The sequence below is a fragment of the Acomys minous genome (genome assembly GCF_964271855.1).
Source record: "Acomys minous genome assembly, chromosome: 6".
In the NCBI taxonomy this organism is placed as follows: domain Eukaryota; kingdom Metazoa; phylum Chordata; class Mammalia; order Rodentia; family Muridae; genus Acomys; species Acomys minous.
In genome coordinates this window covers 41,831,636-41,847,980 of record NC_140487.1, presented here as the reverse complement: position 1 = coordinate 41,847,980, position 16,345 = coordinate 41,831,636, and the positions used below count along the sequence as shown (strand labels likewise).

Sequence of the window (16,345 nt, the reverse complement as noted above, 5' to 3'; positions counted from 1 at the left end):
TTATTATTAGATACTGTCTTGTGTAACTCAGGCTAGCCTTGAACTCCCTATGAAGCCAGGGCTGACCTTGAACTCTTGATGCTCTTGCCTCTATTTTCTAAGTGTTGGAATTTAAGTCCATATTGTTGAGCCCAGCTAGCCTTTAAGCACACCTTTTGCTAGAGTCCATCTGTCCCTTTCTAATGTCACATACACTGCCCAGGGCCAAGTACAGTGAGAGAAGAACAGGAGCTGTGCTGGGTATAGCTGTGGTCTGTGTTGCTCTGGTGGTAAGAGTGGATCCCCCCTGCCTTACCTGAAGTAGAAGTGATTCCCAGAAGCAGGGTGAAGTAGAACATGGCTGCACTTGTGGAGAGATCTGAACCAAGGCTGCCACTTTCAACAGCACACTCTAGTCAGTCGGAAGCAGACCACAGTACAGAGGGAGGGAGTTGCAGGAGTGAGCGCCACATTTCTGGTAGCCCAGACCACTTAGGCCCAAGCAGGACCAGATACTGCCATTTGTTTGTTTTGTTGTTCTCCCCCTGCCCCCCAGAGACAGGGCTTCTCTGTGTAGCTCTGGACTCACTTTGTAGACCAGGCTGGCCTCGAACTCACAGCGATCTGCCTGCCTCTGCCTCCTGAGTACTGGGATTAAAGGCATGTGCCACCACTGCCTGGCCTCGGTTTTTGTTCTTTAAGATGCAGCAGCTCTGTGAATCAGTGCCCCTAAGTGTGTGTGTGTGTGTGTGTGTGTGTGTGTGTGTGTGTGTGTGTGTGTGTGTGTATTATGGATTGTGGGGGTGGTGTGGTGTGTGGATTAGAGACAGCGTTGGGGAATAGGTTCTTTCTTTGGTGGGTTTCAAGGCTTCAACTCAGGTTGCTAAGCTCAGATAGTAAGCACTTCACCTGAGCATCTTGCAGTTTCTGTGTTAGTCCATTTTCTGTTTTGTAATTCAGCATCCTGCTCTCCGGATGTTGAATACAAAGTGCATATGTGAGAGCAGTGTAGTGTTGCTGTCTGGTTCCCATTATGTAGCGGTTTAGCATATCAACTGCATGGATGCAGTTATTCGCCTGGGAGCGGGTAGTGCCTCTCAGCAATTGTTGGTAGTGACTTGGCCCTCCCTTTGTTTTCTAGATCTTACAGTCCCTTTCAGCACCCACAAAAAACCTAGAGCAGCAGGTGGCGCATGGCCAGCAGGGACACCCCTCTGCTAGTGCTGTGCTTTTTGGCCAGGCTAAAGGCGCTCCCGAGACCCATGTGTTGCAGCAGCACCATCCTCCCCAGCAGCCACCGCAGCAACACCCAGTCCTGCACCTCCAGCCCCAGATCATGCAGCTCCAGCAGCAACAACAACAGCAGCAACAACAACAGCAACAGCAGCAACAGCCACAGCCTTACCCTCAGCCGCCATCACATCAGTTCCCACAGCAAGTCCATCAGCATCAGTTTTCTCAGCAGCAGCTCCAGTTTCCACAGCAACCATTACACCCTCAGCAGCAGTTGCATCGCCCTCAACAACAGCTGCAGCCATTTCAGCAGCAGCATGCCCTGCAGCAGCAGCTCCATCAGCTGCAGCAGCAACAGCTCCAGCAGCACCAGTTAGCACAGCTCCAGCAGCAGCAACAGCAACAGCAACAACAGCAACAGCACAACCTTCTTCAACAGCAGCAGCAGCAGCAGCAGCTCCAGCGCCTGCACCACCAGCAGCAGCAGCAGCAACAACAGCAGCAGCAGCAGATGCAGAATCAGGCAGGACACTTGAACCAACCATCCCAGGCACTACAGCACCAGGTTCTACCCCAGCAGCCCCTGCAGCTGCCCCTGCAGCCCCCACCTCAGCAACAGCAGCAGCAGCTTTTTGGACATGACCCAGCAGTGGAGAGTTAGTACTGGTTCCTATTTTCCCACAACTTACAAGTTACAAGCTTGCATAAGTGCTCCGAGACCATGGCGCCTATCAAATAATTGTGGCACGTGGAGTGTGAGTCTCATACCTGTCAAGCAGGCATCACAGTTAGGTGATTAGGATACTTTGTGCTTTGCACACACTACAGTGAGGACTGGTGTTAAGTAGATCCAGGCTGCCTCAGGAGCAATGCTGAGGATTTAATTTAATTATGTCTTGTTTTTAATGATCTGGTTTTGTAGATAGATTAGTGTATTTGTAGCAACATTCCAAATGTAGTCAGATGATGGATACAAACTAAACTCACTGAAATGCACTTTTAATTTCTGTTCATGTCTGTTGCTCTAGTTCCAGAAGAAGGTTTCTTGCTAGGATGTGTGTTTGCAATTGCGGACTATCCCGAACGGATGTCGGATAAGCAGCTGCTGGCCACCTGGAAAAGGGTGAGCTGGGGATTTGGGGGGCTGTGTGCTTGAGGGTGTAGGCTGGCTGCCCGGTTGCTTAGCCTTATGCAACAAGTTCCATGTGTGCACGCTGATGCCATGAGGCCTGCCATCAGTGCTGCCCTTTATAAGAGGTGCCTATCACTTTCTGGGCTTTGTCATGTGGGTGCTAGGTGAGAGCTGGGCTTCATGGATCTTATAATTCCCTCAGGGGTAATGGTTACCTGTAATTGTCTTCTTTTTAATTGTGGAATGGTAGTCCATATATTTTTCTTTATTCATTCTTTTTTATGGATGTCTTTAAAGAAAAAGAAAACTTTGGGAAGTCTGTCTTTTTTGTTTGTTTGTTTTTGTTTTTCGAGATGGGGTTTCTCTGTGTTATCTTGGCTGTCCGAGACTCACTTTGTAGACCAGGCTGGCCTCGAACTCACAGTGATCCACCTGCCTCTGCCTCCCAAGTGCTGGGATTAAAGGTGTGTGCCACCACACCCAGCTGGGAAGTCTTTCTTGTAGTCATGCTACAAATCAAAATGGAGCAATACCCCCCTTAGATAAAAACTGAGTTTAGGATAGAAGCATTGCTTGAATATTGTTCACTATAAGCATTCCTGGTGTTTAAACCTCTGGTGGGTGCCAAGTGTGCAGCAAGACTGGGCAAGCCAACAGGACAGAGGCAGGCTGTGTGATGGTGTGAATAGAAAAGGTCTAAGAGGAGCCTGGAAATGGGCCTGAGCTCATGGTTGGACAGGTGTTCGTGAGACTGTCCACGGGAGGAATAAGGGGAGATGATCCAAATGCCGCAGCCTACTTAATAAAGGTGCATTTGTGGCACTGATGGGGACTATGATCCTGTCTCATCCTGGGCAGCGCTTGAGCCAGGAGAGCAAAGCACAAAGACCCCTTGGCTTCCAGTACTTTATTCGGTGCCATGGTAGTGGAATTGGGGTATTCTTGCAAGCCATGTAGAAAAGGGGTGAGCTCGAGTAGTTAGATGTTGTGTTGCATGGTAAGGTGTAGACTTTGGGCTCACCAGGAGGGTGAGTGTTCGCCAGCCAGAAGAGGATGAGGCATGAGGATAGGGTTGGGGAGCCTCAGGGTGTCTGGGGCTGCAAGGGCAGAAATGGAGGGGGGGGAGAATTAGGAGCCATGGACTTGGGTATTGAGAAGCTATATGAAATGGTCGAAGCCAGACGAGGTGGCACACGCCTTTAATCCCAGCACTCAGGAGGCAGAGGCAGGCGATCGCTGTTAATTTGAGGCCAGCCTGGTCTACACATCGAGTCCAGGGCAGCCAAGGCTACACAGAGAAACCATGTCTTGAAAAACCAAAAAGAAGAAAGAAAGAAAAAGGCCAAGCTAGAACTGATGACCATGGAGCAGTGAAGTTTGGTGTTTCATATGCTTGCTTGAGGCAGGGTCTTTCCAGCAGCTGTCCTTGAACTCCAAAGATGACCTTGAACAGCTTAACTTTTTTCTGCCACTTGGGATTATAGGCATGTGCTACCATTCCCCATGTATGGGTTCTGGGGACTTAGTCCAGGGCCTCTCCCGAGTTAGACAAGCTTTTGCCAGCCGAGCCAGCATTCCCATCCTGACCAGTTTGGCTTTCTCAAGTCTGTTTCAAGGCACCAAAGGGTGCCAAAGGCAGCAGCACAGGTTTCCTTGCTTTGTTTTTGGTCTTTTTCTGACTTTTGTCTTTTCTGTGTTTCTCCTGTGCTGAAGATTGAACTTGCCTTACTCTCAAGAAGCAAGTTGCCCATCACTGCTAAACCAAGCCCCGCAACACCACAGGATGGGAGCTAGCTGGGACAGAAAAGGAAAGAGCTGTCAAGAATAGCAGCTCAGCCGAGCGTGGTGGCGCACGCCTTTAATCCCAGCACTCGGGAGGCAGAGGCAGGCGGATCGCTGTGAGTTCAAGGCCAGCCTGGTCTACAAAGTGAGTCCAGGATGGCCAAGGCTACACAGAGAAACTCTGTCTCAAAAAACAAAAAAAAAAAGAAAAAAGAAAAAAAAAGAATAGCAGCTCAGCCCTGATGGACACACTGACAGCAAACAGAGAGAGAGCAATGCTGGAGCAGGGGCTGTTCAGGGCACTTGAAAAACTAGAGGCTTAGTGCAGGGAGCCTGTAGATCAGGGTGGGACAGGGTCTACTGCAGGGAGCCTGTAGATCAGGGTGGGACAGGGTCTACTGCAGGGAGCCTGTAGATCAGGGTGGGGCAGGGTCTACTGCAGGGAGCCTGTAGATCAGGGTGGGACAGGGTCTACTGCAGGGAGCCTGTAGATCAGGGTGGGGCAGGGTCTACTGCAGGAGCCTGTAGATCAGGGTGGGACAGGGTCTACTGCAGGGAGCCTGTAGATCAGGGTGGGACAGGGTCTACTGCAGGGAGCCTGTAGATCAGGGTGGGGCAGGGTCTACTGCAGGAGCCTGTAGATCAGGGTGGGACAGGGTCTACTGCAGGGAGCCTGTAGATCAGGGTGGGACAGGGTCTACTGCAGGGAGCCTGTAGATCAGGGTGGGACAGGGTCTACTGCAGGAGCCTGTAGATCAGGGTGGGACAGGGTCTACTGCAGGGAGCCTGTAGATCAGGGTGGGGCAGGGTCTACTGCAGGGAGCCTGTAGATCAGGGTGGGGCAGGGTCTAGGGCTCAGCTTAGCTTGTAAAGCCTATGTGAGTTGAGGGTGGTGATTTCTTAGTCAAATAGTGTACAGCCTGCCCATCAGATGAGTACAGCTGCAGGGTGAGGAGGTGTGCAGGTGTCTTAGCTGAGAATGTTCACCTCCTCCACACCTCTGCTTAGAAGCTACTGATCAGCAAGGGACAAGGCAGCCAAGAAATAGGATTTGACTCTGGATGGTGAGAGAGTTCTTGGGTGAGCATTGAAGGGAACTCCAAGTAGATATGAAAATAGAACCCAAGACTTGGCAGGTGGGGCAAGGAAAATGGGGAGGCTGTTGGCTCTTGCTGAGGAACCCAGTGAAGGTTCTAGTTCCCTCCTGGGTAATGCTCCTGGAAAGGCTTGATTGATGCCTCTGACTTGATTGCTTGTAGGTGGCTTGAGGGAATGCTTACCTTGCCCTGGGCTAGCCAGGAGAGGCCTTCCAGCTGCTCGAGTGACCATAGTGCAGCAATTGGCTCCTCCCCTTCTCACCAAGAGCAGGACTTGGGGGAAGCTCTGGGCCTTATGAGAGGTTATGTGATTTGAGGACACACTCTAAGAGCACCTCACATTCTGTGGCGCTCATGGGAGTGAGATTAGGGTAGGGTACTTTGAGGACAGCAGATGTTGAGGGTGGGATGAGGTCATGGTCAGCACCAGGGAGCGAAACTTACGCAAGGAGGAACATTTGTCTTAAGGGGGACATGGGAAGCCCTGGATGACCTGACCTTCACCCAGGAACAGAGGTAGATAATGTGTGAGATCAGAAAGCTGTGCAACAGCACGTGTGAGTTAGAATGTATGAGTAACTGTCCGAGGACACAGCTCGGGTGGGGAGCAGGGGAAGGCAGGCACTGCTGGCTTGGTCACATCCCCATGAAGCTAAATGTATGAACAGTTAAAACAAATAACTGCATTTCAAAGTGCTAAGTGAAACCAGAATTGGATTGAGAGCAGGTCTTTCTCAGTGTTAAACTTACATTTCAACTGGTGTTCAGTAATGTTCAGTTCTCTGTGGTGATGGCCTTGTGTATAAAACCAACACCAGGATAGAACTAACTTCTCCAAAACTGGAACCAGTTTTTGTGTGTGTGTATGCATGTGTATGCATGTGTATGCATGCACATGCACACGTGCACACATGTGCACACATAGGAGGTCGCCTTCTGAGGCTCAAGGCATTGGGTCCCGTGAAGCTCAAGATGCAGGCAGGTAAATGGGTGCTAGGAACCTTACTTGGATCCTCTGGAAGAGTGATATTTACTGATCTCTACTAAGAGAGAGAGAGAGAGAGAGAGACAGAGGTAGGTGTGTGTGTGTGTGTGTGTGTGTGTGTGTGTGTACACATATATGAGGTGTTTTATTTTTTTTTGAGACAGGGCTTCTCTGTGTAGCCTGGCTGGCTAGGACAGCTTTGTACTTTGTAGACCAGGCTGGCCTCAAGCTCACAGTGATCTGCCTGCCTCTGCCTCCCTGAGTGCTGGGATTAAAAGCGTGTGCCACCATGCCTGGCTCATCAGATATATTTTTGATACGCACTACATTCTGATGAAGCTTTCTGTTACAGTGTGAAAGTTTGGCAGGGCCGTGGACCTGCTTTGAGAGCATTTGATGGTTAGAAGAGACACCACTGGTTCTCAGTGAGAAATCAGGAGGACCACTGGACACTGTACGTTGCCCATGCAGCTTTGCCACATACTCTGCTGACCAGAATGTCATCAGTGCTGGGGTGAAGAGGCTCAGCATTAAGAATGTTGCAGTCCTTTTTCTCTGGTGGCATAGTGTGCTGGGCGAAAGTTCTGTGCATTGTGTGTGAATGTTGCTGTTAGCTTTTGTTTATCCTATGGGGAATAAGTTAGACCAGTGTAGTGTGACTTCTGTTCATAGTTGTCTGAGTTGAATAATTGAAGCTGACGTCAGATTGCCTGGGTCTTTTGTGTAGATAATTCAGGCACACGGTGGCACTGTGGACCCCACTTTCACGAGCCGATGCACACACCTCCTCTGCGAGAGTCAAGTCAGTGGTATGTATGCACAGGTAAGAAACTGCCACCACTACTGGGAGGCCCAGCATTGTTATGTGCAGTCCTAAAAGCAAGTGCTTAATACGTTTATAATAGAACAGTATCATGCTGCCCAAGTAGCGTGTCGCAGAGTTCAAGACCATAAACCTGTGATTCCTTCTTTTTTACCTCTTGAGTGGTACAGGCATGTACCGTTGGGCCAGGTTTTTTGTGGTGCTGAGAGTCAAACTGAGGGTCATGCATGTTAGACAAGTGAGCTACTACATCATACCTCATAGTGCTTAGAATCTTCTAGAGAATGTTTTCCTGTGTCCAAAACTAAGAAAGCCACTTCAGTGGATAGATACTGTTGTGGACAGCTTTGAGCAATAGAGAGGGAGCAAGAAGTTCCAGGGAGAGGCAGAGAAACTTGGGCAGACCCTCCTGGTCACCATCCCGATGACTCTCAGGATGGGATTTGGCACCACTTGGGCTTAGCATGCCAGGGCTCCTGAGTGCAAGACTGAGAGAGCAAGTGTAAGCTCCTCCCAGCATTGCCTCCTTTCCTAAGGTTTGCATTTCTTTTCTTTTGTAAAAATCTTCCTGTTAGTTGACAGATGGATGCTAATGTGTATATGACAGTGGCTTTAGGAGGACCCTGTTAAATACTATTGACTGCTCTGCTTTGTACTGTATGCCTCATCTGTGCTTACACTCTTCCTTTATATGTAGGGGATTAGGGTGTATCTGTCTGTGGGGGGAATTTATTTATTTATTTATTTATTTGTAATTATATATGTTTGTGAGTGCATGAAACATGTAGGCGTCCCAGGAGCTGCAGATCCCCTAGAGATGGAGTCTTTGATTCACTGGCTTCTGGGAAGGTGGTGGTATATTGCTGCATTGTGCAAGCCAAGAACCAGAGAAGACCATTGTTTTGTTTTCCAGGCGCTTCGAGAGAGAAAGCGGTGTGTCACTGCACACTGGCTCAACACAGTCCTGAAGAAGAAGAAGCTGGTGCCACCACATCGAGCCCTGCATTTCCCTGTGGCATTTCCACCCGGGGGCAAACCCTGCTCACAGCATGTGAGGCCCATACCTTCTCTGTTTGGCTTTGTGCAGTTCTGTCCCAAAACTCCGTGTTGCATTTTCACCCCCTGTGTGCTGTGGACACTGTAGCAGTGCCTGGCACAAGATTACTTGGTTTTAGCTCATTGACACTTCAGATCCTAGGATAAGTCATCCACTGGTGGGTAAAACTTAGTCAGTACTTATGGGTACTTGCTGCCAAATGATCCAGAGTTTGCCCTGTGTGTGCGCACTCAGCACTTACGTGAAATTACCAGGGCATCATGGCATAGATGCCAGAAGTATGTCCCTGTGAGTGCCTTGATGCTCTATGCTTCATGTACCACCCCTGAAGCTTCTCTCTTGATGCTTTCAGGAATGATAGTGTCAGATATGTCCCCTAATGGCATAGGCACATGAGAAGGCATAGTCAAAGCCATTGGGTATTGCATATCATTTGCTCTTTTCTCTGCAGATTATCTCTGTGACTGGATTTGTTGACAATGACAGAGATGACCTGAAGTTAATGGCATATCTGGCAGGTGCCAAGTACACAGGGTACCTGTGTCGGAGCAACACGGTCCTCATCTGTAAAGAGTAAGCTGGTCTTGGAAGCTGTTTCAATCTTGTCTGCTCAGAGGAGAGGGATGTGCACATAGTGGGGTGGTTTGGTTTGTTGGGGGAGGCATGACCTCTTAAAAGCTAGGGTAGTTGCAAACTTGTGGCAATCCTCTTGCCTGTGCCTACAAGTGCTGGGATCTCAGGCATATATCACCATGCCTGGCTAGCAGTATTTTCTTAATACATCATAGTTTTGTACGCATTTCAAGTTTTGAAGTCCATAAAAGATTGGCACAAAGGCCTTTGACTGGCTGCCCAGCTCACTACCAGCCTTCTTCTACTCCTTAGTGCCTTTTATTCTTCCTTTTGTTGTTTTTGAGATTGGGTCTCTAAGTAGTCCTGGCTGTCCTGGAACTCTCTGAGTAGATCAGGCTGGTCTTGAACTCACAGAAATCCATCTGCTCCTGCCTCCTTAGTGCTAGGATTGAAGGTGTGTGCCACCAGACCTGACATTTCATTTATTCTTAATAAATAATCCTTGTCAGCTGGGCTTGGTGGTGCACGCCTGTAATCCCAGCACTCGGGGAAGCAAAGGCATGTGAATCTCTGTGAGTTCGAGGCCAGCCTGGTTTACAGAACAATTCCAGGATAGTCAAGACTAAACAGAGAAACCCAGTCTTGAAACCCACCCACCCCCTCCCCCCAAAAAAACCCCCAAAAACCTTTGTCTCTATTTTAAAGGCATCATTATTCACAATACTGTCAACAGAAGTACCTATAAAAGACTTCCGTGAGTGGATGAAATAATAGAACTTGAATTGATGAGTTTAATACCAGGAATAGAGTTAAAGTCAGGTTCTGACCCAGCTGGAACCCAAGGTTAAATATCCTTGGCTTCCAGCTTGGATTGCTGGCAGCTTTGTTAAAACATGCTTGCCGCTTTTAATAGTTTTCTTAATGGCTTTTGTTGAAAAATAGAAAAAAAATTCATAGTAAGGTGGCACTAACATTGAATAAATGTGATTTTTCATTAAAAAAAGACCAAGTGGCTTGAAGTATGAGAAGGCCAAAGAGTGGAGGATCCCCTGTGTGAATGCACAGTGGCTGGGGGACATCCTGCTGGGAAACTTCGAGGCCTTGCGGCAGGTGCAGTACAGCCGGTACACCGCCTTCAATCTACCGGACCCCTTTGCGCCCACTCCACACTTGGTCTTAAGTCTTGTAGGTAAGTGATGATTCATGTGCTAACACTGTTGCTTGACAGCTGTCAAAACTGCTTACACCATGATTTAGTTTCTGTCTGCCTGTCTCCCCTTCCTCCCCTCTGCCCATGTTCTAAATGGTTTGGTTGCTGGGTTTGTGTCCGAGAAGTATTTAGAGCTGGGAACACCCTGTTCTCTCTTAGGGTTGGTGCCTTCTTTGTCACTGTCAAGCTTTGAGCACTTGATGGATTCTCTGGTTTTCTGCCTTGAATGTGGTCAGCCCTTTGATATTATGAAAACTCCTCAGGAAAGGGCTGTTCCACAGAAGATAGGGGATATAAGTTGCAACACAGTTTTTTTTTTTAAAGATTTTTTTAAACTAATCTTTAAAATTCATACTTGTGTAAATATGCACTAGATTTTAATTCTGCCTTTCAGAATTGAAGATTACTCATGCTGTGTTTTGAAATTCCCCTGAGAAGCCCAGTTTGATTTAGAAGGCTTTCTTCGTGAGAAGCCTTGCTCTATGTTCCCACCGGACACACTTCACCATGCAGCTGTTTGTCCCAAAGGACTGCCTGGGCCTTGCAGAGACTTGAGTGTACATTGGGCTTCAGGTCCACTTGGTTGCACAGCGCAAGCTGCTCCCTGTAGCCAGCACTAGTGTATTGGTCATTGTGGGTCCTGCTGCTGGCCACCTCTCATCATGACTGCATTGTTGCAGAATGAGGTGCTGCTCACAGCACACACCCTTGACCAAGGATGGTGTGAAGCATCAGCCATGCTTGTCTCACCTGTCCAGGGAACCTGAGCATTACAGTTTCCCTTGCCCTGCACGAGAGCTGTGCACACACCCTGTATGTCTAGGTTCCCTGCCTAGGAGGGACTTACAGTGGGGTTGTGTGCACATTCAACCTGGAAGATGACATCTTTCTCTTTCAGATGCATGGCGGGTCCCAGTGAAGGTGACTGCAGAGCTATTGATGGTATGCCAGCCCCACACCCCACAGAGGCATCGCTGTATGTCATCCCCAGACGACACTGTGGCCTTTTCTCCTGTATATGCCCCTCTCCCCCTGCACTGTGGCAGCTGCTGTGTTACTTAAGTGCAGTGGAGATGTTTGTGGATGTTAGCTTCTTGTTGCCTGTTTAGTAGCACATGAAGGGTGTCTTCATTGTGTCTTGTGTGTTAGCATACTAGTCTACAATTGCTGTTGTCAGTGTGGGTGGTGAGTGCTTGCAGGTGTGCAGAGAGCTATGTTACATTCCTGGAATCAAGGAGCAGGACTCATTAGGTGTCAGCTATTTCTCATAGCTAGTGGACAAAGCCTTCAGAGCCACTAGAAGTGACACAGGTATGACTCAACACAGGCCCCAGGTCAGAGTTCCTTGTCCTTACAGAACATGCCTGAGCATTCCTGGGTAGAGTCATGTCATATTGGATGTTCTGGTGAGCCGCATCGGGATAGAACATTCTGAAAGTAGTTAGTTATATGTTGTCTGTTAGGGGCTGTCTACATTCTGACCTTTAAGGTTGATGAGCTTGTGGCTTTGTTGTATTCATGTTTACTCGATTATGATCTATTGTTCCTGTCAGGGTTCCACACTCTGTAGGACAGCTGTAGGCTTAGGACTGCATATCTGTCACAGATGTGTTAGAATGTATTATAAAAATATCTCCAGCTAGTGGTTTTAATTTATTACTCTTATAGTTCATACATTCATATAGTAGTTCAGTCATATTCACCCCTGTCTTAGTAACTATTCCACTGCTTTGAAAAGACATCATAATCAAGGCAGCTTATTAAGAAAAGCATTTAATGGGGTCCTTGCTTACCACTCCATAGGAAGCATGGCAACAGGCAGTAGGCCTGGTGCTGGAGCAGTAGCTCGGAGCTTACATTTGATCTACTATCGTGAGGCAGGCGGGGGCGGGGGAACGACTGCGCCTCATGTGGGCTTTTGTAACCTCAAGCCCAGACCCAGTGACTGACGCACTCCTCCATCAAGACCACATCTCCTAATCTTTCACAAACAGTTCACCTACTGGCAACCAAACATTCAAATATACGAGGCTATGGAACCTATGTTCCTTCAGAGTCTACAACCCCCTACCCAGTCTGCTGCAGCCCCCTGAGCTTCTTCCTCTTTTTAAAAGATTTAAAAACAACCCACTGAGTCTAATTAGCACCGTCCATATCTGCATGGCCAACCTACCAGAGGCCACACTCACGAGGAAAACTTGACTCTGGGCTCTACATGGGACCTGTCTTGGGGCCTTGAACTTGATGTATGTCTGAAGATGACTACAGGACTAGGATTACAAGTGTGAGTGTCTGGCTTTAAGCTGTACTGTTTTTAAAATGGGCTTATACTGCCAGTGACAGTGGAGTGCGCGCTGATAGTTCTCGCTACCTGAGTGGCCAAAGTAGGAGATAAAGGCCAGCCTGCACAGCATAGTCAGACCCTTGTTTCTTTTTTGTTTTGTTTGTTTGAAATAGGATCTAAGTAGACCTGGAAATCACTAGTAGCCATGGCTGTCCTAGAACTTGATATATTGATCTGGCTGGCTTAGAACTCACTGAGATCCGCTTCCTGACATGCCAGGCCCCTGTGGCACATTTTGTAACGTAGAGCATGGCCAGCTCAGGCACATCAGTAAAGCCAGTATCCTCCCTGTTCATGGGAAGCAATTCCTGAGCTGTGTCCAAATGGGAAACTGGCAACCAGAGTCATCTCTCACAAACCACATGGACCATTCTCTTAGGCCTTTGTAGGAAAGCTTCAGCTCCCACCAGGCCAGTGCTGCGGAAATGGTGGAGAAGGCTCTTGATAAGCAATGGCAAGAAAGACCCTCCTGGAGATGGTATGCTGCTTAGGCCTCTGGAGACTGCCAGGTGCACAGTGCATGGGAGATGTACTTGGCTTTTTTAGTTGTGTATTCACGGCAGCATGTGTAGGAGACGTGGCTTACAGTTCAGTGAGTCTGGGCTGGAGGTTCAGAGTATGGGTGGGAACATAGTGAGTGAGCAAGTAAAGGTGCTGTTCTGCTTTTTTGTATGTGCTGAACATTGAGCCAATGTCATGTGCCAGGCAGTGGTTCTGCACCCAGCCCTTTATGTATTTCAAAACACGCAAAAGCTGGCCTTGAACTCATTCTGTAGCCTAGAAAGGCCTTGAACTTTGCCAGCCTGGACTTCCAGGCCCAGCTAACTAAAAGCCTCTAAGTTGAGTGTGTGAAGGGATGGGCAATGTGACAGAGTGAGGTGGCCCCTGAGGTGGACTGTATTCTCCCCTTCTGTCTTGTTGTCATGCTTCTGTCCTGAGGCAGTGTCTTGAGCTGGTGGTGGTGGGGGGGGGTGTTGGGCTGGTTCTGGTATGTAAGGCTCCTGCTAAGGTTAGCACCTCTGCTGGCTCATAGCAGTACTGTTGATCTGATTGTCACCTGATAGCCTGTGTGCCTCAGGTGGCTTTCAGTTTTAGGCTGGTCTTGTTTTAGGGAGATGTGTTGGCACTGAGAATGTTTACCATACTCCAAGTTGGGACCCAGAACAAATACTTGAAGTAAAGATGGGGAGTTGATGGTTGAGAATTCTGAGGTGAAGGGAATAGGCAGGCGGTTTTAAGTGTCCAGAGATTTGGGACTAGAGGAGGAGAGAGGAAAAGGGCAGACTCTCTGGAGTGTTAGTTTCTGCTCCTGGCCATGCCACCCAGCCTTTTTGAACGTGAACTTGTTCTAGTGGTGAGGGCCGTGGTTCTCGCTTGTGGGTAGGTTCCATGGGTGTTGGAGGGGTTGTCTTGGAAGCCCCTGTATTGGAGATTTTTTTTTTATTGACACGTGCATAATGTTTTAATTACAGGGTGTAAGATTGCCCCCTAAGCTGAAGCCAAATGAGGTCGCCAACATCCAGCCTTCTAAAAGAGCCAGGTACGCGCAGCCGGGCAAGTGGCCTTCTACTTGCCTCTTTTACAGGTCTGCTTTGGAAGATTGCCTCCAATTGCCAGATGTTTCTTAAGTTTTCACAGTATATTGTACTTGGGGGCCTAGGGAGGTTGCTCATTGGTGAAGAGCACTGGCTGATCTTGCAGAGGACCTGAGTGCAGTTCCCAGCGGCTGCACGGCAGCTCACAATTGCCTATAATTCCAGTTCTACAGCATCTAATGTCTTCTTCTAGCCTCTGTGGGCACCAGGCATGCACACGGTGTAGAGACACACATGCAGGCTAAACAGCCATGCACATAATCATAAACTGGACTTAAAGGATTTACTTTTGCCACGTGACATACTACAGTGTCTAACTTGAGAGATATTCAGTCATGAAGCAATTTTCTTTTTTATTTATTAAAAATAAAAACTAAGGCCAGGCGTGGTGGCTCATCCCAACACTGAGGAGGCAGAGGCAGGTGGATCGCTGTGAGTTTGAGGCCAGCCTGGTGCAAAATGAGTCCAGGACAGCCAAGGCTACACAGAGAAACCCTGTCTTGAAGAAAAACCAAAAAATAAAAATAAAAACATTAATTAAATAAAATAAAAACCAGAACTTTTTTCTCAAGCAAAACTTTACCCCAACCTTATGTAAGCAGCAGCTGCTGTGGGGAAGCAGGCTGCCCGACAGTGCTCCACCTGCATCTTGAGTGCTGGCCGCTGGGCCTTATGGGTACTCGTTTCTCAGAGAGGTCACCCTGGGAAAAAGAGCCCAGACTCCTCTGAGAGACTTGGCATGCTGCATGCTGATTGGGTGTTGCTCCATGTGTACTTTCCGCCTCATCTGGAGGCAGTCTCTCTGGTCAGAAGTCCTGCCTCCCTGAGAGCAGAAGCCACAGCAAACAGGAGCAAGCCAGGGGCCTCTGTTCTCTCCCATGACGCTCAAGAGCTCTTGACTCCACATTGTACTCGCTGAGAGGGAGATGTTGAGGGGCCTTTTGCAATCAGCATGTTCTCATCTCTTTCCTCATCCTCCTCTCCTCATCCTTCACACCCATAGCATATGCTGAATAAAACTCAGCTTTTAAATGGCTTCAGATAGAGTTGACAGTTTTTCCAGACTAAATGCTTTTATTTAAGCTCTCCCTTGCAGTGCTGTGGTGAAGGCAGGGCTAGAACATAGCAGGTGGCAGCACCGGGGCAGCCTCTCAGTGTGTCATTGTGACTTTAACAACACAGTAGTAACCAAGTTAATTGAAGGTTTTTATTTATTTATTTAATTTTCAAGACAGGGTCTCTCTGTGTAGCCTTGGCTGTCCTGGATTCACTTTGTAGACCAGGCTGGCCTTGAACTCAACAAAGATCCGCCTGCCTCTGCCTCCTGAGTGCTGGGATTAAAGGCGTGCGCCACCATGCCCAGCTTGAAGGTTTTAAAAAGCTTGACATAAGGGACTAGAGGTACGGTGTGCTCAGTTACAGAGCCCTTACCCAATGTCATGAGGCTCTGCATTCTATGGGCTCCACTGTAAAATAGTAAATAAATGACAATATTAAAAATGCATTTTAATGCAAAGAGCAGTCATTGTGTTGGGCACATGCATGTTAACATGAAGAGTGGTCATTGTACTGGGCACATACTTGTTAACATGAAGAGTGGGCATTGTGCTGGGCACATACATGTTAATGTGAAGAGCTGTCATTGTGCTTGGCATATACACGTTAATGTGAAGAGAGCGGTCACTGCTAGGAACATGTTAAGGTAAAAGAGCGGTCACTCTGCTGGGCACATGCATGTTATGTTAACATGAAGAGTGACCAATGTGCTGGGCACATGAATGTTAACGGGAAGAGCGGTCACTGTGCTGAGCACATACATGTTAATGTGAAGAGTGGTCACTGTGCTGAGCACATACATGTTAATGTGAAGAGTGGTCACTGTGCTGAGCACATACATGTTAATGTGAAGAGCGGTCACTGTGCTAAGCACATACATGTTAATGTGAAGAGAGCAGTCACTCTGTTGAGCACATACACATGTTCCCTGAAGAGCACTTGTTTGAAATCATCATTTCCCTTGTGTTTGCATCACAGAATTGAAGACCTGCCACCTCCCACCAAGAAGCTGAGCCCAGAGCTGACGCCTTATGTGCTGTTCACTGGATTTGAGCCTGTTCAAGTTCAGCAGTACGTTAAGGTGAGGACCAGGTTGAGTGGCTTTCATCAGTGTCTCCTCCATCTTTACTGTAGACAAGCCGTGCATCAGCATGGCGTGTAGCAGGGATGTGGCCGGGGTAGAGCGCTGGACTAGCTTGTGTGTAGGCGCCATCCTTGCTGCCGTGGTCCTGGCAGTGATTGTTGAATTGGGGATGGCCTGTCTCAGCCCTGCTGATGGCTGTCATGAGGTGTCGTGGTTGCTTTGCTAGCCCTGGATACAGTTGGAAGTATTTCCAGACCTTCTTATTTACTTAGAAGCTGACACCATTGAGGGGGCGTGTGAAGACCAAAGGCATTTACTTCAGCTCTGCCTCACAGTGCCTTGGACACAGGGCGAGGCCTGAGCACTGGAAGAACAGGGCAGCCTGCTCTTTATTT

At 48.3% G+C, this 16,345-nt stretch overlaps 1 protein-coding gene across 3 annotated transcripts in view; it reads left to right on the top strand.

Moving 5' to 3' along the window:
- PAXIP1 (PAX interacting protein 1) overlaps nucleotides 1-16,345 on the top strand; it is a 47,728-nt gene that overhangs the window by 24,523 nt on the left and 6,860 nt on the right. For all 3 annotated transcript variants that reach the window (XM_084784407.1, XM_084784409.1, XM_084784408.1), the window contains 9 exons: nucleotides 1,121-1,868; nucleotides 2,241-2,335; nucleotides 6,936-7,031; nucleotides 7,945-8,082; nucleotides 8,540-8,661; nucleotides 9,666-9,850; nucleotides 10,770-10,813; nucleotides 13,688-13,755; nucleotides 15,845-15,947. In XM_084784407.1, the coding sequence (XP_084640533.1) occupies nucleotides 1,121-1,868; nucleotides 2,241-2,335; nucleotides 6,936-7,031; nucleotides 7,945-8,082; nucleotides 8,540-8,661; nucleotides 9,666-9,850; nucleotides 10,770-10,813; nucleotides 13,688-13,755; nucleotides 15,845-15,947 (1,599 nt within the window). The remainder of the gene's footprint in view (nucleotides 1-1,120; nucleotides 1,869-2,240; nucleotides 2,336-6,935; nucleotides 7,032-7,944; nucleotides 8,083-8,539; nucleotides 8,662-9,665; nucleotides 9,851-10,769; nucleotides 10,814-13,687; nucleotides 13,756-15,844; nucleotides 15,948-16,345) is intronic.